The sequence below is a fragment of the Stegostoma tigrinum genome, chromosome 26, assembly GCF_030684315.1.
Source record: "Stegostoma tigrinum isolate sSteTig4 chromosome 26, sSteTig4.hap1, whole genome shotgun sequence".
Lineage (NCBI taxonomy): Eukaryota > Metazoa > Chordata > Chondrichthyes > Orectolobiformes > Stegostomatidae > Stegostoma > Stegostoma tigrinum.
In genome coordinates, this window is record NC_081379.1 from 13,138,874 (window position 1) to 13,165,486 (window position 26,613).

Genomic DNA, 26,613 nt, shown 5'->3' on the forward strand with positions numbered 1-26,613 from the left:
TCTTGGGATAGAGAAGCACCACGGGGATTGCAATGCATAGTTTCTCTGATCTATGCCATTTTAATTTGCACCCTTGGTTCCTCCTTTTTGAATTTTGTTCCTGTTATATTAGCAACTTGTTCACTGGGCGATTTGTAAATTTAGCAGTGGGGTTTCTTTGATCCATTGCCCCTGGTCATCAGCATTTGTTGTGTGTCAACTGGGTAATTTTGTAAAATGAAAAGGAGAAAAACAGTGAGGTTTCTTGAATAGGTGGGCAGCAAGAGCTGGGGTGAATAATTTGCTACTCCAAAGACATTTTGAATTAGTTTCCCCACTCCCTTTGTTTTTCCCCTTTTTGTCTTTGAATTTTATTTCTTCTAACACTGCCTCTGATAAGCAGGACTTGTAAATTGGGTGATTTATTACACTGGTGATTCATTTTTTAATCAGAGAGATTAGTTTCTCCCAAATGGGATAGGATGGTGGCAGCAGCTGTAGCTTCTGAATAAAGGATCGAGAAGGAACAGACAGAAACTGGTGTTTGTAGTAAGATAAAACTCACAATAAAATTTATAATAAAATTCTTGAGAATCTCTGAAAATCTTTTGCTGCCTAATTCAACCTATGAATATCAATCTGTTAAACAATGAAGGGAGTGAATGTTAAAGGTAATGGATGAGTGCCAAACAAGCAGACTATTCATCTCTGGTCTCAAGCTTCCTGAATGTAACTGGAAATGCAACCAGCTGGGTAAAAAAAAGAGAGAATTTCTCACACTCCTGGTTGTGCCTTGTAGATGGTGGGGACAAGAGTTACTCCACGCAGAATTCATGGTGTTGAATACACAGAATTTATATGGCTTGTCCAATTTGGTTAACAGTCATCCCCAGGATGTTGACAGTAGGGGATTCAGCCATAGTAAAGCCACTGCATGGCACAAGATCATTAGATTCTCTCCAGTTGAAATAGGTCATTTCCTTCCAACAGCAAATTTTACTTGCATCTTATTAGCCCATGCCTAGATGATGTGCAGGTCTTGCTCATATGGACATGGAGCGCTTCAGTAATGATGAATGGTGCTGAACATTATTCAATTATCAGCCAACATCCTCAATTCTGCCCTTGTGATGAAGGGTGTTCTTGATCACGCAGCTGAAAATGGTTGGGCCGATTACATTACTCTGATGAATTGCTGTTGTGATGTCCTGGGATAAGATTATTTACCTCTGGCAACCAGCAACATTTTCTTTTGTGTTTTGGTATAATGCCAACTAGCAGACAGTTTTATTGATTCCAGTTCTGCTAGGAGTCCTTGATGCCACACATGGTCAAATTTATGTAAACAGCAGAAATTTATGTAAACAGCAGACACTCTTGCTTCACATCAGAGTTCAACTCTTTTATCCATGTTTGGGCCACCATTTTTAAAATTTATTCTTTCTGATTTGGTGTCATACCTCAAATTTCTTCGGTCCTGCGTTAAAGATTTGTCGCTCTATTCGAATCCTGTTCCGGGTAGGTCGAAGTCCAGTCCAGTCTTCAACAATCCTGGCACTCTGCAATAAGTAATTTTCTTAATGAATTAATCGACACTCATACAGATGGCTTCTATGTACAGTGGAATAGAACTCTTAGAACCAACCTTCAAACTAGGTACAAGCTTGCAGGCACCTTCCCACACTATGTTGTGGTCTTTGGGGTCATTCTCCTCATTCCAATTCCCAAGCTGGAAGATTCCTCCCAAGGTTACTAACTTGCTTCTAAAATTAAAAAAAAAAGCAAAACTGACAGCAAGGCAGTTTTCAAGTTTAAGGTGTCACTCAACCTTGTTAAATGCCAACAGCTAAAATGTTAGTTCCAGTCCAGCATATATTTTCTAGTCCATGTTTTATGCCACTTCACAAATCACAGAACTCTGAAAATACTGAATACTTGGTCACCCACATACAAGTTATCTCATCAAGTGCTTGCCAAATTATCACCTTCTCTCGTTTCATTTGATCTCTGCATCCCTGCCGAATCCTACTTAATAATTAGGTCCTTTTTGAAGTAAATTAATATATAAATAATTAACAACAATCGAAGCAAAAATCAAAATGCAAAGATTTATTACTGTTTACTTTTTAAAGTGTCCATTACAGTTCTAAATATCGTTTTTCTAGTTTTTCTAATATTTTTTGGAGCTTGCTCCTTCCTTTGTGAAACAAATCAGAAGCTGACGAATGCTACCCACCAATATCAATGTGGGGATTTCTCTGTTCTTTAGCATCTATTTTAAAGTTGTAATCTCAATATGCAGTCTTTTTAAATTCATGCAGTTTGGTGCAGTTTTGTTGCCACATCCTTTTTTAAGAGTTCCTTCCAACATTTTCAATAAGGAAAACACCACATCTACCACCTTGTCAACAGCAAGAGTTCCTGCTGCTAGGTACTTCTCAAAACTCTTCCAATTTGTTTAGCTTCTCAAACTAAAGGACAGTGCTCAAACTTTACTTCCCTTTTCCAAAGGAAAAAAAATATAAACTCTTGTACTGGAGAATCCATCAACGAGATTTGCATAAGCAGCATCAGTAAAACAAAAAGGTTTAATATTGCTGGCATCTTCCAATGTCAGAAATTTAAATATACCATGTTGCAATTTAAATTTTTTTGGAAACGTTTTGTTCACCCGAATATCATCTACATGAGGTTTTTCATAGTTGTACTTAAATAAAAAAAACCATAAAACTGTCATCTGGCCTTGTTTGGTTGCTAAAGTAATTCAGCTGCCCAATTAGTTTTTTCAATTCTTACAGATCAATTATGCAAGCCACTGCATCTTTACAGGAGGCACTACTTTGACTAATTGCAATGGGGCTAACATTTTCTAAATCAGATTGCTAAGAGACACTTGATCATTCTGCCCAATAGCCAGTCTGTGTATTTAAAAGCCATTGAAGTCTGACTTCAAATTCTGAATTATGTTTTACGCATATTTATGACAATATTTACAAATTCACTACTCCCACACCATAGAGTTACACAGCATGAAAATAGACCCTTTGGTCCAACTCATCCGCATTGACTGCCATCCCAATCTAACCTACTCCCATTTGCCAGCATTTGGCCTAACTCCCTCTAAACCCTTCCAATTCACTTACACATCCAGATGCCTTTTAAATGTTGTTATTGTATTCACTTCCAGCACGTCCTCTCGCAGCTCATTCGGACATGCGCCATCCTCTAAATAAAGGTACCCCTCAAGCCCCTTTAAATCTTTTCCCTCTGACCTTAAGTCTATGCTCTCTAGTTTTGGATTTCCTGACCCTGGGGAAAAGACCTTGGCTATTCACCCTTTCCATGACCACCGTGATTTTATAAACTACTATAAGGTCACTCCTCTATGTCTGACACTCCAGGGAAAATTGCCCAGACCATTCAGGCCCTCCCTATAGATCAAAACCTCCTGTCCCAACAACCATCTTATAAATCTTTTCTGCACCCTTTCAAGCTTTAACAATATCCTTCCTATAAAAGGGCAAAGAGAATTGTACACAGTATTCCAAAAGCGGCCTCACCAATATCCTGTGCAGCCACAAAACTGTCAACACTCAATGTTATGACCAAAGAAGGCAAGCTTGCCAAACACCTTCTTCACAACCCCATCTACCTGTGACTCCAGTTTCACGGAATTATGCTCCTGCACACCTAGGTCTCTTTGTTCACCAACACACCCCAGTGTCCTACCACCTACCGTGCAAGTCCTGACCTGGTTTGCCTTACCAAAATGTAACACCTCACAGTTATCTGAATTAAACTCCATCTGCCACTCCTCAGCACATTGGCCATCTGATCAAGGTCCCATTGTACCCTGAGATACTCTTTTTCACTGTCCATTACACCACCTATTTTGGTGTCATCTGAAAAACTACTAACCAAACCTCCTTTATTCACATCCAAAACATTGTTATAAATGACAAAAAAAATCAACATGCATCATAAAGATCTCTGAAAGCTGCCTCTTATAGTAAGGTAACAAAGTGTGGAGCTGGATGAACACAGCAGACCAAGCAGCATCTTAGGAGCACAAAAGCTGACGATTCGGGCCTAGACCCTTCATCATTTTCTGAAGAAGGGTCTAGGCCCGTAACGTCAGCTTTTGTGCTCCTAAGGTGCTGCTTGGCCTGCTGTGTTCATCCAGCTCCACACTTTGTTATCTTGGATTCTCCAGCATCTGCAGTTCCCATTATCTCTCCTCTCATGGTAAGGTCTAGTTTCAACAGAAGATATCTGGATTTTAATAAGAAAAGCCTTCCTGAAAAGTACCAACTCTAGAGGCAGCATTTAAGACATAAATTAATTAATTTAACTTAGGGAAAGGCTGTCCCTTCTGCATATGATGTCTCTTTAGAAGCTTGAAGAACTTTTCCAACAGAAGAACTCTTCCCTTTTGAGCTGATCTCCCCGCAGAAAAGCAGTTTTGATGTTAATTGACCTCCATCACTAAATATCGGTTTTTGACAAACTAAGAAAATTTTTTAAATTGCTGGGTGAAACTGTAATGAATCTACTCTTCCATCTTGGTCCCCCAATTTGTCTTCAAACCATCATGCCACTATCCTTGCTTTAACCTCATATGTCCATAAGGATGTAAATATTCCTCCATATCATTTATGCAATAGAAATGGCTGTCCCCTATATGGCACATCTGTGTACACCCCAAATACTGCTGTTTGGCAGTTTTTATGAATGCTTCCTAGTTTGTTTGGTGGCAATCACACCTATACTCCAAAACATCAGCCTGAAGGTCTAGGTTATCAGGACAGTGATATTACCACATTCTCACCATCTTTGCTATATGGGTTTCGGCACCTGGTGAAACCCCTGGTATGCAATATATTCTTTGACTTTAAGATAGGTCTTCTATCATTCACTTACCTGTTTCCTTGTGACATCACACTTTGCTGCTTTCTCTCAAATGGATCACTTCACAGACTGAGACCTTGCTCCAGTTAACTAGTTAACTCTAATCCTTGTCACAAAAGTTTAGTTGATAGACAGATCATTATATGGGAAGTGACAAAGCAATCCTGAGTCTTTATTCATCAAATACCCCAGCTTTTATGAAGGTAACATGAACCGTAAAAAGGTACAAAAGATACAAGAGGACTGACACTTCCCTGCAGGGAAGAAAGGAGCCGTAAAAAAATCTATTCATCCTGTTTTTTCATATCTCATAGCTTGATTGCATCCACCAACACTGGTACAGGGGTGGACATCTAAAAAAAAAGGGGCTCATCCTGAAATAAAGGAAGGCTACTTTGTCACTGTTTTGTCCTGTGAACAAAATTCTTTCTGGATTAGTATGCTTACAGACAGAAGAATGGCGAGTTTATAAAGCTCTGACACAGCCCATTTTACCTGCATATTCAAATAAATTGTGCAAAAATAAATTTAGGGAAGTCAGTAGAGCCAAGGTGATGCGGGGGGCGGGGAAGAAGGACAGAAACAATCAAAATCAACAATGATGATACCTGACAAGAAACAAAAGCAAGGAACAAAATTCCAGAGGACTGATAATCGGAGCATTTAACTGCTCTCCAATCAACATTCATAATTGTTACCTTTGTGGCTTTCAGTCCTTTAGGTGATTTGTTTATACTTACCCTGGTATAATATATGGTTCGGTATAAATTCCAGCCTTTTGATCATGTGAGAGAATGAAGTGCTTTATCCATGGTGCATAAACCTGATAATTTTAAGTAAATGAGATATGAAATGACTGAAATATTGGGTAACTTGAAACAAGTGAAATATATTGTACAACAGTATTTCAAATATATCGGGAGCAAATACGAGGAGTATGGTAAATTATTTGCCAAATTATTACTACACAAAAATAGCTATCGAATATTCAGATATTTTCAGCAATGTTACTGCAGGATACATTCTTTACTAAGTTTTAAATCATGTTTCAATGGAATAAAATTCCAATTAACCCAACTGTAATGGGTGAATTCAAGTAACTTAAATTATAAAAGGAATATTTTGCTAATTTGCTAGCATTGGTTCCCACACATCAGGTCATTTCAGATTAGCATTTATGCCAAACCTGATTTGTCACTCACATTGCTTTCAGTACAGACACTCAAATAATTATTCTGTTGTGATAATTTGCATTTTAACACAACTATCACACGTGGTCTATTATGTGCAAGGGTGATAAACACCAAGAAGTTCATGGAGCTTCTGCATTCTAGTTACAGATACACATTAAGAAACGTCTTAGTGAAAGCGTTTGGCTCTCTCTTGGTATCTGCGGTGAAGAACATGAAATGGGAAAAGAAGAATAATCATTTATTCTTCTGATTCTCCGAAGATTATAAGATGTAAAGTAAACTCACTTACCCTCATGATCTGTCCTCGAGCAGGTATCAGTTGTGGGTCTGGCTGCAGCTCTTGTGCTCGGATGCCTGTACAATTCACTATCACATCAAACTCTGGAGAAAGCTGCCAAAGATATGTGTATAAAACAAACAGTATGTGTGGGGGAAAAAAAACTGATATCCAGAAACATACACATTCAAGCAGCATAATGTTGCATAAAAACATACCCCAGAGATTATACATCGTAAAATTAATAAAGAATACCTCTTGGAAGGAAGAGACTTTCTTTTGAACAAACTGGACTCCGTGTTCTTTTAACCTTAAATAAATGAAAAATGCCTATGAAGTCTTTACTGGAATTTCTACCATCATTTCAAATTATATTTCTCGATACTTCTAGAATACACATAGCACAAGAGTAAACTTTATACTATCTCCACAAAAAATTAACCGTCTCACATTTTCTTTGTTATTCAATGCTTTCTAGCTGCAATGGGACTCAAGTGAAAATTCACTGTTGAGCCATTACAGTCACTGAACCCAGGACATTACAGCACAAGGACAGACCCTTTGGTCCTCCAAGCCAGCGCCAACACATTCTGCCCTTCCACACTACGACTGTCTTCACTTACAGGATCTATATCCCTCTATTCCCTTCCTATTCATGCATTCATCCAGGCACTTCTTGAATGCTGTTATTGCATCTGCTTCCACCATCTCCTCTGGCAGCGCATTCCAGGTACTCACCACCCCTTGTGTGAAAACTTGCCTCGTGCATCTCTTTTAAATTCCACATCGCTCCCATACTCCCCAATTTGAACGTTTGCCCCCGAGTAATTGTTCCCTCCACCCTGGAAAAATGCCTCAAACTTTCCATTCTATAAGATTGCAAATGGCAAGGATAAACATCTATCAAATCATCCCTCAATCTCCTGTGTTCCAGTGAAAACAAATCCAGTCTATCCAACCATTCTTCATAGCTAAATTCCCCCATATCAGGCAACATCCTGGTAAACCTTTTCAGTACGCTCTCTAAAGTATCCACATCCTTCTGTGGCCTAACTAAAGTTCTATAAAGAGGCAGCATAATTTGCTTAACCTTATACTCAATGCCTCTTTGACTGAAGGGAAGCATGCCATAAAGGCCTTCTGACTACCTTATTTACCTGCGCTGCCATCTTTAGTGATTTGTGGACCTGAACAACCAGATCCCTCTGCATATCAATACTCCTAAGGATTCTACCATTCACTGTATAATTTCCACCTGTACTCGTCCTTCCAAAATGGATCACTTCATATTTGTCCAGGTTAAACACTATCTGACATTTTTCTGCCCATGCCTCCAACTGATTTATATTTTGCTGTATCCTCTGAAAATTTTCATCATTATCTGAAAGTCCACCAATCTTTGTATCATCAATCAACTTACCAATTAGACCATTTTCCTCCAAATCATTTATGCAGAACACAATCAGCAGAGGTCCTAGCACTGATCACTGCAGAACATACTAGTCACAACCATTTCGAAAAGCACCCTTCAACCACTACCCTCTGTCTCCTACAACTAAGCCAGTTCTACATCCATCTTGCCAGCTCACCACTGATAACACATAACTTCACCTTTTGTTACCAGTCTGCCATGAGGGACCTTGTCAAAGGCTTTACTGAAATCCATGTGGACAACATCCACTGCTTTTCCCTCAATCATCTTCATCATCTCCTCAAAAAATCTTGATCAAGTTAGTGAGGCACGATGTCTCCTACACAAAACCACGCTGACTATTGCTAGAAGTCCATTTGCTTCTAAATGCATATAGATCTTGTCTTTGAGAATCTTTTGCAATAATTTCCCTATCATTGACGTGAGGGTCATAGGCAGCCAATCTTGGGCCTCTACAGCAGTGGTTCCCAACTCAGAAATGGGACTAGAAGAATTCCCCGTTAGATGAAACTTTAGATGAAGGCTTAATTTTATTTTACTACATATACTGTCATTATCAAAAAAATGGATATACTCAAGCAAGAATTGGAAGCTGGTCAAATATGAGCAGAAATAATACGGATAAAAAGGATTACATCTTACCTTGCCATCAACCAGGGTAAGTAGCTCTTTCCTTCCAACATTACTGCAGTGTTAAACCACCCATGGCTGCAAAACAGAGAACATCCCTAAGTCATCAGCTAATTTTCTGGTTTTAGATTTGATCCAAAACCCAGTAGTAGGCATGGCTTATTCTGTGTATGAAGTCTAAAGAAAACTGTAGACCTCATGTTTTATGAAACCGTTGCAATTTCATTACACGCAGGAAACAAAAGACATCTTCCCTCAATTTGTTTCACTGTATTTTTTCTTATATTGAGACACTAAACTTACATATTTAAAATGGCATGTACAATTTTAAGAAGAATGCCATGTTCAAATCCCTCCATGTTGTCATTCCTCTTCTCCGTAATCACTTCCTGCCCTTAAGCTTTTGGAGATTCCAGTTCCTTTACAGCTGGTGTCTTGTGCATGCCCAATTTTCATCACTCACTGCTGGCATCCTGGTGTTCTGGTCCTGACTTCTGGAATTTCATTTCTAAAACTCTCTGCATAGGTTCTTATTTTTCTAATTATATCTTAGCTCTTCGGTTAACTTTTTTGGGCCACTTATTCTAACGTATCTCAATGTAACTTAGTATTAGATTTTCTCTGATAATACTTCTGTGAAGCTTCTTGGGATAATTTACTACAAAAAGATACTTATAGTTTGAAATATTTGTTGTGATATCTGGGAGGCCTGAAAAGACATTCCCATCTTTAAAAAAAAGATAAAACAAAGAACTGCGGAGCTGGAAATCTGAAACAAAATGAACAGAAACTGATGGAAAAACTCAGCAGGTCTGGCAACATCTATGAAAGGAAGACAGAGTTTATATTTTGAGTCCTACGACCCTTCTTCAGTATTTATAATATATAGGAAAAAGTTGCTTTTATGTTTATGAATGGCGAGTTGGAGCATGATTTAGAGCGGTAGGTAGGAGAATACTTCTTCAACTATGACTATTATCAGGATATAGGAGGAGGATTAATTATTAAAATTGATATTTTGTCTTGTAATGAAGAAATCCTGGTTCCAAAAGTACTAACACTGAAGTATGTTGAAAGTTTAATGTTTATTGAAGAGGGAGCACAATTTTGCACACAACTGATTACTCTGATTTGGTTAGGTATGAAAGGGCCCAAAATACAAATCAATTTCTCATCTGGAAGCAGATGCTTTAAAACATTGAATTCAACGGGAACTCTGGCAGAGTGGCTGTAAATTACTGTTCCTTAGAACAGCAACTGCTGCATCATCTGTACCAGCAATGATAATGGCCCATCTACATGAACTGGAGTTTAGCACTATCAGCATGGACAGCTGGCAGGTATTTGGAAACAGGGTCACTGATAATCCTACACGTTACAAAATTGAAAAGAAGTATTTTTGTTCACTTGGATTAATAGTTTTAACTTTCTTTACTGATCAACTGCATGCAAGGATTGTCCATTAACCTAGAGTGCAAATCAATGCCTATGGATAAATGAGAGATGGTTTATCTCTGGATTCAATTTCTACTTTCCAGGAATGCAACCTTTGGTGATACCACTGTCTGCAAAAATATTTTAGGATGTCTTTCGGAAAAATAAATACCTAAATCCAGGAAACAGTCTGAGTTCTTCTTCTGTCAAATGTCTAAACCCCCAAACAGCATCTTTCCAGGATGGGTCCTGTGAAGAAAAACGAACAAAGAATGTTGGATTAATTTTCCTCAAGTTCTGAAATATTACAACCATACAAATTAATTTTTTTTTTCCTTGCCATAATCTCAATTGCATACAGGTAAGACTTGAGTTTCAGTAAACAAAACTATATTCCATTCGGCTATCTTTCTGTTTACCTAGCTATCTGAGATTAGTGGTATATATGTCCTTGGGGACAGTCCACTGACATTTAGTTATCTGATTTCGAACGATACTAAGAAGGAACCAATAAGTTTCCTGTATGAACTCAGATCAATGCTTATACTTAGAAAGAGCAGGCTGCGCTGTACTGAGATAGTCAGGGCCAAATCTATCCAAAAGTATCATTGTGTAGGAAAACATCTTTAGAAATTAGTGTCACAACTTAAACTCAGCATTGGTCAGTAAAGTCAGCTTACAAGCATCACAATCTAGAAATCACTGCAAACAATATTGACACGTAAATGCTTAACATGGTAAGATTAAATTGGTCTGTTCACTACTTTAGCTGATATATTAGTTCACCAAATAAAACTGTATAATGCCAAAGTTAACATGAAGCATTTTTTAAATACAGAGTCCCTACAGTGTGAAAACAGGCCACTTGGCCAAATAAGTCCACATTGACATCCCAACCAGACTCACCCCCTTAACCAATCCTTGCACTTCCCACAGCTAATCCAGCTAACTTACATATCTCTGGACACTCTGGGCATTTTAGCATGGCCAAACCACCTAACCTACACATCTTTGGACTGTGGGAGGAAACCAGAGCACCCAGAGAAAACCACGCAGACACAGGGAGAATGTATTAACTCTACACAGGCAGTCACCCAAGGATAGAATCCAGCCTGGGTCCCTAGTGCTGTGAGGCAACAGCGCTAATCAGTGAGTCATCATGCCAGCCCCCTTTTTTTTGCTCTGTTTTATGTGCCCAAACTCCATCAGAACTCTATCAGGGGAGTGAGATTGCTAAAATCTAGGTCAAACAGTGCAAGTGTCAGAATATATATCATGTTCTTAGACTCTGAAATGGAAATAATTTAGAGATCAGCAAGTGGATCAAACTATTTTTAAAGTTAAAATGGCAAGACATTAAAAGGAGATGTAGCAACAATGATGAATTATAATGTATTTTAAGCATAGAAGAGATTCCAAATGAATTGGCACAGTTGTCTATCGCTCACTGTCTCATATCAACTCCTTTTCTGCATTTAGTGAAAATTTTACAATGGTCTGCAGCACATGACACTAATTTTGTGGATCTTCACAAAATATAAAGAAATAGGAGGCCACATTGTTTGTGAACTCTCCAAACTATGTCTCCTTTAAACATAGCTCCCAGCTTTGGATATAATATTAATACAGTCATCCTATATTGTGCTCCATACGTACGCTGAGCTTTTCATGTTTAGGTAAACTTTTCAAGTTCTGAGCTGCTTTGCAGCATTTCATCGTAGGCAAGTGCTGAAAGCATTTCACATTTGCCCTATAAAACCTGAAAACATGTTTGGTTCTGCCACTGAATAAAATGAAGTAATCACTTGCTGGCAATGCTCATCTCAATGGCAGCAAAAAGCAGACATTCGACTACCATCAGCTCAATTCATACAAATAATCTAAATTCCCAGTTCAAAATGCATAATTGCTGAATGAAACATACCGTGAAAGTAGATATATAAAATTAGTTCAAAATCATGATGCCGAACAAAATGTCAAAAGGATCCATGGTGTGTCCTGAAGCAAACCAGGTTCTTCCCTGGACTGACCTATCCCCTCCCTACCTCCCCACCTATCTTCTTTTCTCTCCATCTTCGGTCTGCCTCCCCCTCTCTCCCTATTTATTCCAGAACCCTCACCCCATCCCCCTCTCTGATGAAGGGTCTAGGCCCGAAACGTCAGCTTTTGTGCTCCTGAGATACTGCTGGGCCTGCTGTGTTCATCCAGCCTCACATTTCGTTATCCATGGTGTAATATGCTTTTCAGTCAGAAAGAACATGGGTTCAAGTACTACGTCAGGACTCAAACACATATTCAGGATTATATTTCAGTGTGGTTCTGACAGAATGCTGCCTTGCTGTTGAAGGCAATAACAACTTACATTTTTACAGCACCTTAATAGAGTAGACAATTATCAAAGTATGTCAAAAAAGGTTTATCAAAAACAGACATTAAAATTCAATTTATCCGTTCTGCCACGTTTATATGAAATTCATGATACCATCTAAAGATCAGTATGTCTGGCTTCATAATGTGAATAACATTTCTCCATCGATTGATACCATGGAAAAGAAACAAATTGTCTCATTTGCTGTTGGCAAGATCTTACAGTGGGGTACTTGTCTGCCCTATGTGCCTACATTATCAATGATTATACCTCAAAAGGTTATTCTTTCTTACTGCAGAGCCTCAAAAGACATCTTAAGTTTACAGCATTTCAGTTCCACTTAACAGTCTCTGATTTCTGGTTATTTGATGCGTGAATGGGAAACAATGGCCTAATGCTATTATTGGTGAACTGTTAATCCAAAGACCCAGGTAATGTTCGGGGGATCTAGGATCGATTCCCGCTACGACAGCTGGTGCAATTTGAATTCAGGAAATATCTGGAATTAAGAGTCTAATGATGATCATGAATCCATTGCCCGTTGTTGAGGAAAAACCCATTTGGTTAGGTTAGATTAGATTCCCTACAATGTTGGAACAGGCCCTTCGGCCCAACAAGTCCACACCGCCCCTTGGAGCATCCCACCTAGACCCATCCTCCTATAACCCACACACCCCTGAACACTATGGGCAATTTAGCATGGCCGATACACATCTTTGCACTGTGGGAGGAAACCCACGCAAACATGGGGGGAATGTGCAAACTCCGCACAGACAGTTACACAAGGCTGGAATCGAACCTGGGCCCCTGATGCTGTGAGGTTGCAGTGCTAACCACTGAGCCACCATGCCGCCCCAAATGTTCACTAATGTCCCTTAGGGAAGGAAACTGCCACCCTTACCTGGTCTGGTCTACGTTGACTCCAGACCCACAGTAATGTGGTTGACTCATAATTGCCCTCTGGGCAATCAGGGACAGGCAACGCTCTCAACCCATGAATGAATAAAGGAAAAAGTTGATGACTATGCTCTGACAGTCAATAAGCTTTCAATAAGCATTCACTTTAGAACAATTGTACTTCTGAATATGTTGCATCTCACTTCCATTTTATAATTAATATGGTCAACAATTACTCCACATTGTGGGAGAATGCAGTTTTACAATTCATTCACAATATTTGGACAGCTTTTATTGCCCAAATCCAATTGCCTTTCTTCAACTGCCACAGTATGTGTGCTGAACGCACTCTCAAAATTCTGTTAGATGGGGAGTTCAAGGATTTGAACCCAGCAACAATGAAAAGAAAGGTGATATATCTTTCAGTCATTATGCAGTCTAACGTGAAGGACAACTTTGAGGTGGTAGATTTCTTTTCACCTGCTACCCTCTTTATTTCAGTTGGTAGAGGTCACAAGTTTCTGATGCGCTGATGTTCATCCAGTTATTTACCAAGTTCAGTTTTGAGGCACATAAAGTCTGTATTTCAATTCATCTGCAACCTGAGAATTAAGCCAATGTTTGACTTTTATAAGGGAGACACTGACATGGACTCCTTCCCCAAGGACTATCTGCACAAGTCAGATGTCACAAACATCTGCGAGCAAGGATTGAAGTGACAAGCCTCAACCACAATTTTAAATTTAAACAAAACAAAATTCTATTTTATGGTTATATCTCTATACAGAGACAGCAACTTGACAATGCAAACTAATAATTTAAATTGAAAACAGCAGGTAGTTAACATAAGTAAGTCATGACCATGTGCATTGTCCCTTTTGTTTCAAAAAAAGGGCAAGAACCACTGAACTAAAAATCATTTTGTAATGAAAAGGAGAATGGGTCATTTAGAATTGCTTTAATTTCCAAGGATTGTTGGCCATTTGCTCAATTGGCAGTGCATGCCAAGAACAGTTTCCAATGGCAACAATATATTTCTGAAGCACACACACAATGGCAAACACAATGGAACATTTAATCACAGAAAAATTCAAATTTTTGTATGAGATGTACAAGAACTTTAAGATGATTTAATTTATGACCTGTCAAAACTAATCAGCAAAAACTGCAATCAAATTTCATTATTTACCTGCATCACTCATTTTATAATTTTCAGAATTTCTCTCTGCAATCTGCTGCTGTTATCAAGTAAAGATCTTTGACAACGAATAAGAATGAAGTATTGACACCATGAAAAACCCTACAGTTTTATTTTTAGGATTGACACAGCATGGTAAGAACTAAGCAAAATGTTGGTTGATTTGTTAATTACCATACCCCAATCACAAATTTATAATTTATTCTTAGCTGATTTTCTTTTGATTTGCAGTCAGTTACGATGGCCAAGTCTACCAATCCACTCCAGTAGATGTATGTTTTTTACTTTTCTAATATACAAATGTCGAGAAAATGAACTGAAGTGAGTAAATACATAGCCTTAATCAAACCCTAATTTATGGTACAGCATTCAGTTTTAAGGAATGCAACACAGGAAATATCGGCTATGCATGGGTGTTGTGGAAAATCTTGGCTTCTTTTTCCCTTCGTGTTTAGAAAATTGAGGATCATTTATTAGGAATAGTTAAAATGATATGGAATTCAATAAAATTGAATGGACCTTTCTGGTCCCAAAGGTGGAAAACTTTGAAGGAGGAGATGCATTTAATTAGGAGCTGCATACCCATATCCCACCAACTCTTGCTTCCGCCAATTTAAGTTCTTGTTCTGAAGATCCATGGTTGATCTTATCTCTTTCTGTCGCTGGGACTTTTATGTGACCAATTAAGGATCACTTAAGAGCTGCAGCCCCTTGTCACTCTGACTACTTTGGGTGTAGCCCTCATGATAACTAATATCAGCTTGGCATTTCATCGTGGGGGTGTGGGCACAACTTGAACAAAGGCAATCAGTGCCTTATCAAGGGACTAGGCCATCAGGCTAGGATTACCTTCCTAATGCTCTCTCCCTGCAGATTCTAACCCTAACTCAGTCGGAAGAACCATCTGAACACCTCATTTACCTGGATCCTCTATGATGTTGGGACTTCAGAGATGCTCTTTTGGCAGTAGCCATGGCATGCTTGTTGGTGCTACTAAGTGCAAGGGATCCTAGTCTCTGATTACCTAGCAGCTTGTGCTGTGTGTGATGTCTGCCCCAAGTATCTTGATTCCAGGAAAAGACCTGCCAGTGCTTCACTCTTGCTTGACTGGCATTTGTTAAAAGGGTCTCCCCTGGAAAGAGCAGCACAGGGCTCTTGTTCACTCTCCAACTGTCAGTTTGAAATAAAAGGAGGCAATGGGAGGCTTTTAAAAGTGCGATATCAAGAGTCCAGGGACAGTATGTCCCTGTTAGGGTGAAGGGAAAAGCTGGCAGGTTTAGGGATACCTGCTGATGAGGGATATTGAGGCTCTGGTCAGGAAAAAGAAGAAGGCATACATTGGGTTTAAGCTATTGGCCACAAGTGAATCCCTAGATGCTTTAAGGGGGAAATTAGAAGTGCAAAAAGTGGGTATGAGATGGATCTGGCAGATAAGGTTAAAGATAATCTCAAGAGGTTCTATAGCTATATTATGAGTAAAAGGGTGGCTAGGGAGAGAATAGGTCCCCTCAAAGATCAGCATGGCTTTCTGCACGTGCAGCCACAGGAGATTTGGGTGGGGGTGGGGTTTCTTTAATATTTCTCCTCGGTGTTTACTGATGAGAGAATCACGGATGCTAAGGAAATAAGAGAAACAAGTGGGGATGTTTTGATCCACGTATATATTATTGGAGAGGAGGTGTTTGCAGACTTAAATCGTATTAAGGTGGATAAATCTCCTGGGCCTGTTCAAGTCCATCCTTGGACATTATAGGAGGCTAGGGAAGAAATTGCAGAGGCTCTTCCTGAGATTTTTGCTTCACCTTTAGCCACTGGTGAAGTTCAGGAAGACTGGAGGGTGGCTAATGTTTAAGAAATTGCTTAAGAAAAGTAGCAAAGACAAGCCAGGAAACTATAGATCCATGGGCCTGACATCTGTGGTAGGCAAGATGCCAGATAAGATATGGCGGGACAGGATCAAGCAACATTTGGATATCAAGGTCTAATTAGGGATAGTCAGCATGGAGGTGTGTACAGTAAATCATGTCTGGCAAATCTTTTAGAGTTTTTTTTGAAGAGGTAACCAAGAGGATAGATGAGGGTAGGGCAGTGGATGTTATCTGTACAGATGTTAGTTGGGCCTCTGAGAAGATCCTGCATGGCAGGTTAGTCATGATGGTTGGGTTGCATGGCACCCAGGAACAGCTAGCTAATTGGATTCAAAACTGGATCAACGGTCGGCAGCAGAAGGTGATAGTTGAAGGTTGTTTTCTGGACTGGAGACCTGTGACTAGTGGTGTATCACAGTAATCGTGCTGGGGCCTTTGTTATTTCTTATTTACAAAATTGATCTGGGTGTGAATGTACAAGGCATGATTAGTACGTTTGTGGATGATATAAAAGTAGGAGGTATAGTTGATAGCGAGGAAATCAAAAATTACAGAGGAATCTCGAATAGAAGGAGAAGTCGGCTGAGGACTGGCAAATACAATTCAATACAGATAAGGGAGAGGTGCTGCACTTTGAAAAGTCAAACCAAAGTAGGACTTATACAGTAAATGGGTAAGATCCTGAGGAGTATTGTGGAACAGTGGGACCGAGGAGTACAAGTACATAGCTCATTGAAAGCAGCGCCACAGGTAGACATGGTGGTGAAGATGGCGTTTAACATGCAGGCCTTCATCAGTCAAGGTACTGAGTAAAGGAGTTGGATGGTATGTTACAGTAGTAGAAGTCATTGGTGAGGCCACACTTGGAGTATCGTGTGCAGTTTTGGTCAACCTGCTGTTGGAAAGACATAGTTAAACTGGAAATGTGTAAAGAAGATTCATGAAGATGTTGCCAGGACCAGTAAGCCTGAGATATAGGAAGAGATTGGCCAGGATGGGACTTTCTTCCTTGGATCGTAAGAGATTGAGGAGTGACCATATTGAGGTGTATAAAATTATGAAGGGCATAGATAGGATGAATGCATATAGTCTGTTTCCCAGAGATGGAGAATTGAAAACTACAGGGCATAGGTTTAAAGGTGAGAGGGAAAAGATTTAAGAAGGACTTGAGGTGCAACTCCTTTATGTACAGAGTGGTGCATATATGGAATGAGCTTCCAGAGAAAAAGAGGTTGAGGCAGGTACAATAGCAATATTTTTTAAAAACTTGGATAGGTACATGGATGGGAAGGGTTCAGAGGGACAGGGACCAAATGAGGGCAATTGGAAGTAGCTGACTGGGCACTATGGTCAACAATAGATCAGTGTGGGCCAAAGGACCTGTTTCCATGCTGTATTACTCTATAATTCTAGACCCTTTACAGGTCAACCAATTCTCTAATAGAGGAATCCGGAACAAAATGATATAGTTGACAGAGGACATAGAACAGTAAAATGTAAATTTTTTCCCCTCAAAAAGGGAGGTGAAAATCTGGAATTCTCTTCCCAAAAAGCTTCAAATACTGAATAATTAATTTCTAAAGTTCAGTGACGAAAGGTTATCAAGGGTTAGACAGTGGAGATGAACAAGTAGTGTTAAGTATGGACCAATTATGATCCAACTAAATGTCTAAGCAGGCTCAAAGGGCTGAAGAATCTCCTATTCCCATGTCCTGCACAGATCCTGTAAAGCAGCCTGAAGGATCAATTACTAAAATCAGATGCAACCTTCTTATTCCGGGTTAAAGTTTCTGCAAGTGTTTTTCCTTATGCCTGTGGTGAATTGTGCATTGTTTAGTGATCCTAATCTTCTCTTTGTGCCTCTTACCTTCATCTTTGATCTTTAGTTCTGCCATCTGTGAATGACATGAGCCCTAAGAGATGCGATCTTTGTTCTTTTGCCCCTGCGCTCTAGATCACATTATCACCAGGTAGCCAACAAGGTTTTGTACAAGAATTATCCATGTTCCACTAGTACTGTCATAAACAGGGAAACACTTTGCACAGTGGAGGAAAGAAGTGGACTTACACAGATGTAAATGGAGAGAAAGTGGAAACGCTCTGAAGAATGGGTAACTGCATGTCACAGAGAAGGAGTCTGAACACTCAGGAAATGTTAGCCAGTGTTAAGAGAAGGAGAACACCTCTTTGAGAAGCAAAGGGTATGCATGGCCAGGAGAATAAATCATGATGGTTGAGGCCCCGGAGAGATTTGAAAATGACTTTCATGGCCTTGAAATCAATATACTGGATGCTAATGTCAAAAATGCTGCACAAATTGAATGTGTGTTTATATTTTTTTTAAATCAACCTGTTCAGTAATGTTACTTCACACCTCTGGAGCAGGTGGAAATTGTAACTGGGCCTCCACTACATAAATTTTTTTTAAAAATTTAACTACTTTTCAAATCAACGGGTTTGGAGATGTTATTACATGTCTCTGGAGCAGGTGGGAATTGAGACTGGGCCTCCTGGCTCAAAGTTAGGGACAGTACCACTGCCCCACAAAAGCCCAACATGTGCTTATACAAGCTCTGGTGGTGATTAGAAGTAGCCAGTACTAATTAGAAAAAATGTTAGGGAACATATACAAGAACTTTTGCTTGAGGATCTTGAGGTGCAGTGGTAATGTCTCTACTTTGAGCCACCTGATCCAGAGGTGAGTCAAACAACTCTGAAAAGGTTGATTCAAAAATATCTGTGGTGCAGTGATGACTTCTAGTGTTCTCTTCAAGCAGCATTCCCATGCAGGCAATCCAAAGTTCCACGCATGTTGATCAGCATGCCAACACACAGACTTCAAGGCCTGGGTTTGATTTCCACCCATTGCAGAGCTACTTCATAACATGCCCAAAATGGTGATTAAAAAACACTCCCATAAGAACTACTAAGGTGGTTTGTGGTAGTGTTCCTGCCTCTGGGCCAGAAGGTCTGAGTTCAAGTGTTTTAAAATGTTCCTATGAAGCTTCTTTTGACATGTAATTACATTGCAGATATTGTATAAAATATAAGTGGTTATGTTTTTATTCAGTCAGAATGAAATAATTTAATCAGGATGCATATGAAATTTAGGTAAAGCTGAAATATCAAAAAAAATTTATAAATTAAAAATTTCATTAATTTTATCACAATAGAGAAGTACAACTTTCCACAAATTTAAAATTAGTTTCTCAGAACTAGAAAAGATTTTCAGAAGTAATAACGAACTAAATGTACTAAGTGTACTATTAAAACCCTAATTACACCTTGTCACAAGTTATAACTTTTTGAAGAGTTGTTGTTGTAGTAAGACTAATAAGGCGAGAGGGCAAATTCTCAGTAGTTGTGTTGAAATTGACTGCACTCTAGTCGTATTTCAGCAGCACCATATGGAGAAACACAGAATCAATGAAAATAATTTCTGGATAGCTGCTTTTAAATGCACATGTTCAGACTCTAGAAGTTGCTGTCAGTTTCAGAGGAATAATAACAATGAACGCTCATAGTTTAATCATCATTACTATCACAAAATCCAAGCCATTAAAATTGAGAAGTTAAACCTCGCACATTAAATGGAAAGAACACATATTCCCCTCACCCCCAACTTCTAAAGGTGATGTTCACTAATCCTTCATGTTACATAGGGGAAATATAATTATAAAGCTGATAAGAGCACAGTGGGAAGATTATTGTTTTAATTAAACACCTTCATATTTGAGATAAACAGTTACCGGCAGTCGTTCTTTGAAGATATTGTATCCAGATTGCAAAAACAAGCCCATCTCAGTGGCATCGGGTGAATTCACATACTTCAGAAGATATTCAAATGTTTCCTTGTTCCATTTGCTGTAGTTTAAAAACAGCGAAATATGATACAAGCCATGGTTGCACTTAAGCAAAGTACATATTTACCAACTGTAGAACATTTCAATGGGATAAAAGAGAAAAAAAACAAAGTAAATATTAAACTACAATTACAGCATACATCATTATCCAAGTTAGCACAACCAGTGCAACATTTAGATATTTGTGCAAAGATCAGGGGGTAGAGTTCACAGCACCCTAAACTTCCCCCTTTCCCAAACTAAAAATCCATTGGCACCTTACGAGAAGAAATTGAGCTGACCCACAACAATAACACTGTGGCAATTTAATAAGGGAAGTGTGAGTCTTCTCACCAGGGGAAGGAAGGCTCACCTCAGCACCCATCAATCTGATTGGCTGGCAACTCTTTAGTACCTGGAGAACCAGAAGAGAGTAGTGGCCACTCAGTCTAAAAGCAGTTCCAAAGAAGATAAAATGGATAGCAATATTTGGCAAGTCTGGAAATTTCCAAGCATGGCTGGCAGACCAGTCAAGAAAGGGTGGAAATAATCACAGATAATGGATGAGGGGCAACAAAGGGATTGTACCATTCTGGGACAGGAGGGGTAAAGCAAGCTGCCAAAAATAATGTCTTCCTTCCTGCCTGTCATTAACACGTACAGTGAAAGCTCCCAAATTGGTCACCTTCCATCTGTCTTCTCCTGAGCCGAATCAAATATTTTAGTGTGGGTGGAATGACCCACAGTGGCAGTTAACTGTCTACTTAAGGGACTCAACAGACTGAAAGACAGGCAAACACAAGGATGGAAAACCCACTTAGTTTACATGCCCCCATTTCTGCTTTCACATACACTGGTGGGGCTAACTTTCACAATGAGTTCCATTTTACTGCAGTTATTATGTATAATTGTAAACTATTACTGACTTCCTTTAAGAGCCTTCAAAGCTCAAGGTGGAATTCTGCAATATCATAATATGCAGCAATTCATTTAACTATGCAGTGTGAGGACATGGGTTTACACTTCTTCAAATTTTCTTGGCTTGGCTGTGCACACAAAGGACTGACCACAAACTCTGTAAACTCACTGAATGGAGGCAGGTAGATTAGAAGCAGAGTTATAACATAATAAAATATTATGGAGCTTACTGAAACTGATCTAGGTACTACAATAAATCGCCCATTATGGCACTTTTGGACCCAATCTAGGCTTTTCTGGGAAGAATTTTTAGTTGAAGTATTCTTTTCTAAAATCTTCTAGTTCTCTCAAGTGACAACAATCCAAAAGAATGGGGCTTCCCTCCTGGCTAACTAATGAGCTATTAAGGTTTGGTTCTAGGAATATGCTTTGTTAGTCAGTCTAGTTGGGCAGTAATTACAAGTTCTACACTTGAGCTTGGTGAATGTGAGTTATAGCAAAAGAAAACTGCTTGGATTCCCACTCCCGCTCACTATCCAGAAACTTTAGTTAGAAATGGGGAAGATAGAAACAGGCCTGGATGGAAGGGTTAAAATAACAAACCAATAATTATAATCACTCATTAATACTCATTAATAACATCCAACCAGAAAGCTTCTGACATCAATGGCATTAAATCCCACAACAGCTGAAGTCTTTAGAAAAAGATAAAACTGAATGAAAAATATACAAATATTCATAAATACTAAAACATAAGATAAAAGTGCTACATGAATCCTCCACCATTTCTAATTGTTATGTAATGAAGTGCAGTTTTAATTTTCTACTATTTTCTTACACTTCCTCTGGGATTTCTCGATCCAGCACATATGGTTGCCATAATCCAGCAGCTCCATCGCTTGTAGTATGTGGTGTAAACTTATCTGCGTAAACCACAATGTTCAATGGTTTGATTACAGAGTGAAAACGTTCAATGATGCACTGAGCTGCAGACAAACCAATCACGCCAGCACCAATCACCGCAACTTGCATTTTCTTGTGTCAATGTTCTAATGTCTGAAACAAAATAAATACAGTCAGGTAGAATAAAGTGTTTCAGCAGAGGTCTGGTTTTGGTCTTCTGTGTTCAGAAAATAGCTTTTGACCTTTTCTTCTCTAATACAGTAATTGTTATATGAATTATTAACCAATCTGTTTGCAAGGCCAACAACATTTTCTGGTGGTTTTGACTGGTTTAGTTGAAAGCATTCTTATATTTCAAGATAGGGTTCAAATTCCATTCAACATACTTGAACACATAATCTGACTGACACTTCAGTTAAGTACTGAGTAACTGGTACTGAATCATAAATGAGGCTCACACTATTCTTTCAGGTTAAGATCCCATGAATTTATTTTGAAAGACAGCATTGATTTTTTTGTCCAAGAGATATAGATGTCACTGGCAAGGCCAGCATTTGTTGCACATCTCCAATCATAGCTTGAGCTAAAGTAAAAACAAAGAACTGTGGATACCAGAAATCTGAAAGAAAAATACAGAAAGTACTGGAGAAATTCAGAGGTCTGGCAGCATAGCCCAGTAACTCTTTCTAATGGAGTTATGATCCTTCAGGCTGTTGTGATCCTTTGTTAGGCTCACTGGACTTGAAATGCTAACTGTTTTTCTCTCTACAGATGCTACCAGAGCGGTAGAGTTTCTCCAGCACTTTTTGTTTCTACCCCTTGAATGAAGCAGCTTGCTAGGCCATTTCAGAGAGCAATTAAAAGCCAATCACATTATTGTGTAACAACAACATAAATTGCTGGAGAAACTCAATAGATCTGGCAGCATCTGGGGAGAGAAAGCAGTTAACGTTTTGAGTCCCGTGACCGTTCTTCAGAATAAGCACTGTTGGGTGTTTGGAATCACATGTAGGCCAAACTATGGCAGATTAAAATACATTAAAAGGACACTGGTGAATAAATGAGTCTTTACAACAATCAATGAGAATTTTCTGTTCACTATTACTGAGACTAATTTTCACTTCCAGAGGGAATTTAAATTCCATTGGCTACCATATTGGGATTTGATCCCCTGCCACCAGAGCATTAACTTGGGCCTCAGGATGACTAGATTATTCCTACTACACCTCTACTTCTACACATCTCTCCAGCAACATCACAGATACATATCTGGGCATTATCGCTTGGCGGCTTGTGAAATTTTGCTGTGTGCCAAATAGCTGCTGTATTTTCTACATTACAATAGCAACTACAACAGTACTTCATTTATCATAAAGTTCTTTAGGACATCCTTAACAGCAATTACATCCATACTATATTTTAAAAAACTGGTTAATTACTCGTACTGTGCTATGTATTGAAACAAACAAACTACTGTGAGCTAAAAGACAGTGCTGGAGAAACTCTAGAGGAGGGTTACTCCACCTGAAAGGTTAACTCTGCTTTCTCTCCACAGATGCTGTCAGCCTTGCTTTGTTTCTTCAAAAACAAAAACAGAAATTACTCCGGCAGCAGCTGTTGAGAGAAAAACAGTTAATGTTTCAAGTCCAGTGACCTTCACAAAGGATCTCAACAGCCTGGCCTCTTAAAATTACCTCACAAACTGCTTTATTCAAGGGGTAAAAATACAAAGTGCTGGCAAAACTCAGCAGTTCTGGCAGTATTTAAAGTCCAGTGAGTCTGACAAAGGATCACAAGAGCCTGAAGGATATTAACTCCCTGTCAAAGGGTCACTGGACTCAAATCCATGTTTGAGTGGGTGTTTCTCCCTACCAGATGCTACCAGATCTGCGGAGTTTCTCCAGAAACAAAAACAGAAATTGCTGTATAAACTCAGCAAGTCCAGTAGGATCTGTGGACAGTGAAACAAGAGTTAATGGTTTGAGTCTGGTATGACTTCTTCAGAACTGAGAGCTAATTTTGATTGTCCTCTCTCTGCCTGGGTTGCTGAAATTACTGGCTTGCACGTCACTGTGCAATTAGCTGCAAAGAGAAACAAGTTACATTTTTCCTCTCCATGGAGAAGGGCCTCCCACCAGTGATACAGCTGAGATCCTGAATGTAGTGTATAAGGATTTCAGGACATGAACAAATATCTTACCACTGTGAAACAATTTATCTGTGTGGAACAATAGAAATTTTGGGCAAAATGGATTGGCTTTTCTTTCCATGATCTTTTGTACAACTCACAACGAATTTGTTAAATATCTGATAGCTTCCCAGATGGTGAACGAATGATGACATTAAAAAATGATTCTGTAAAAGTAGGGGCACTCAAGAGTGCATACTGTCACACTACTGTGTTAACTCAATCTTATTGCCGTTTCACAGTTCTTCCCTGAGGCTTTGTTTCAGTTTGTTTGATGCTTCTCAGCAACAAAACTTCAGGCCAATCCACACCTTACGAATATGACGAATTCCACACGTCATCTGAAGTGTGAGTATGGAGTACTAAGTGCCAATGCTCAAAAATAAACTTGTATCAGAGATAATGGGAACTGCAGATACTGGAGAATCCAAGATAACAAAGTGTGAAGCTGGCTGAACACAGCAGGTCAAGCAGCATCTCAGGAGCACAAAAGCTGACGTTTCGGGCCTAGACCCACTTCTCGAAACGTCAGCTTTTGTGCTCCTGAGATGCTGCTTGACCTGCTGTGTTCATCCAGCTTCACACTTTGTTATCTCAAAAATAAACTACTCATTTTTCCTAAAGGGAGTTGACAGTCTTTGAAACCTCTTTCTCAAATGACAACGGCAGCAAAGTACTTGATTTTTTTAAGCAGAGGTACTGAGATTTCTAATAAGAATCGGGGCGAAATATTAGCGGGGAATGGGTAAGATGTGGCAATGAATCTTGCCGAGTGACAGAACAGAGACGACTGGCCGAGTTGTCAACTCGTACTCCTAATCCATTCATTTGTATGAATTTCAGTTCGTATGACAAGATTTTCAAAATAATCAATGCCGAATAAAAACGCACAACAACGTGAACAAAATGCGATTTGATCCCTCTCCCAATGTTAACTTGCTGCTTCTTTATAAAGTTCCAGCCCCACATCTTCGTCATAATCAGCTCTTCCCCGGGCAATGCCCTGTTCGCCAAGATTCCTCTGTGATTTGTTTTGGGAAAATGTCCTGATCGCAGACAACCAAGCTGACGAGGAGCGAAAACAAAATCACCTCTGAAGTAGGTATTTTATTCACAGACCATCCCCCTCAACCTCAGCTGACCATCTCACTCGCTTCCCAGCGGACAACGCGCTTTTCTCCTCGTGGGGCGGCAGGCGGAGGGGTTGCGGCGCACGCTCTTTTCTGTGACTACGTGAGAACGCAGGTGGATGCGCGCTCTCGCTCTCCTTACTGTCCCTCGGCGGGCGGCTGCGCGCACGCGCGCTCCTTTGCATGCTTTCGCCTCCTGCCGCGAGCTGTATCAACGCTTCTAACTGTCCGGAGAATCCGGGCATCACTCCGCCCCCAGCCTCCCGCATTTCACCTGTTGGGGTGCTACCTTTGCTCGCTGTTCCTCATGGCCTTGGTTACGGTGCAACGTTCTCCAACCCCGAGCGCCTCCTCCAGTCCCAGTGTCTCGGTGAGTCCGCTCCGGTCATCAGCGTCTCTGGGCTGATGTCTTCCCAAGGCTGATTGGACCTGCTCATAATCTGGGAATGTTCCAGGCCTCATGCGGGCATGATTATTATACCTGAAATCAGAAAGGAATATTGCAAGCGTTGTGTAGGGAGCTGTTAAATCAGAATCAAACATGTACTGTTTGCCCTTATCGGTGAAAATATTTCTTCATATTATTTGTTGTTGTTAGGATGTGTGCCCGCGGGTATTTTTTTGCAATAATGGTGTTAAAAGTTGACACTGAGAAAACAAAACACAAGAAATAGATTCAGGTCCACTGAAATATTAAGAAGTTTGAGATCACCAAAAAGCATATACAATTTCATACAGTTAACTCTGGATCTATATTGTTCACGATGTGATGCTAATCTTCCTGCAAGTGGTTGCTTTCTTTGATTTAAATTCCTTTGTTTTTAGGTTTTGATTTTCAATGTTCAATCGAGGCTGTTGTTTTAAAATAGCAGCATTGGGTTTATTGATGAGATTTTGTTTTTTCTTGGAGTTTTTAGGCTGATAAATTTGGAAAATAGCTAATTCCATGACTATATAATAGTTGCTGTAGTAATGTGATCTATTGTTCCCTCCTTTGGAATAAATATTCTCATTGCTACATTTTAAGGTTGCAATGGAATTGGTGCAAATTATATGATACCAATTTTAGATTAGATAAATTTCTTATCCTCTCAAAAGGTAATATCTGTTCTCAATAAATTTGGAATAATTGTGGTGGGCATTCAATTTGGTGTGGGTATCGTCAACACAAGGGTTGCCTCCCCCTCTCTCCCTATTTATTCCAGTTCCCTCCCCCCATCCCCCTCTCTGATGAAGGGTCTAGGCCCGAAACGTCAGCTTTTGTGCTCCTGAGATGCTGCTTGGCCTGCTGTGTTCATCCAGCCTCACATTTTATTATCTTGGCTGATTCTTGTTGTGCATCTGATACAGCATGATCAGCTCCAGCTTATGGTTAGATGGTAATGGTTGGTTCACTCGTGTCTTTTAGGGAGGAAACTGCTATTCTTGCATGGTCAGGCCAACATGTG

At 39.5% G+C, this 26,613-nt stretch overlaps 2 protein-coding genes across 6 annotated transcripts in view; one reads left to right on the top strand and one right to left on the bottom strand.

Moving 5' to 3' along the window:
- The window catches only part of LOC125464064 (D-amino-acid oxidase-like), a 30,673-nt gene extending 5,103 nt beyond the window's left edge, over positions 1–25,570 (bottom strand). Inside the window, exons 1-10 of one of the 4 annotated variants that reach the window (XM_048556075.2) lie at positions 25,455–25,570; positions 21,783–22,000; positions 19,934–20,048; positions 10,026–10,102; positions 8,432–8,497; positions 6,613–6,667; positions 6,370–6,471; positions 5,628–5,710; positions 1,625–1,742; positions 1,440–1,538 (exon numbers count right to left, since the gene is read on the bottom strand). In XM_048556075.2, coding sequence (XP_048412032.1) covers positions 1,440–1,538; positions 1,625–1,742; positions 5,628–5,710; positions 6,370–6,471; positions 6,613–6,667; positions 8,432–8,497; positions 10,026–10,102; positions 19,934–20,048; positions 21,783–21,976 — 909 coding nt within the window. In that variant the 5' untranslated portion in view covers positions 21,977–22,000; positions 25,455–25,570. Of the gene's footprint in view, positions 1–1,439; positions 1,539–1,624; positions 1,743–5,627; positions 5,711–6,369; positions 6,472–6,612; positions 6,668–8,431; positions 8,498–10,025; positions 10,103–19,933; positions 20,049–21,782; positions 22,001–24,926; positions 25,105–25,126; positions 25,258–25,454 lie in introns of those variants that run through there. The other 3 variants (XM_048556072.1, XM_048556076.2, XM_048556074.2) reach the window with 3 other exon arrangements.
- LOC125464061 (protein phosphatase Slingshot homolog 1-like) overlaps positions 25,308–26,613 on the top strand; it is a 117,283-nt gene continuing 115,977 nt past the window's right edge. Inside the window, exon 1 of one of the 2 annotated variants that reach the window (XM_048556068.1) lies at positions 25,308–25,535. In XM_048556068.1, the coding sequence (XP_048412025.1) occupies positions 25,349–25,535 (187 nt within the window). In that variant the 5' untranslated portion in view covers positions 25,308–25,348. The remainder of the gene's footprint in view (positions 25,536–26,613) is intronic. The other variant, XM_048556069.1, reaches the window with a different exon arrangement.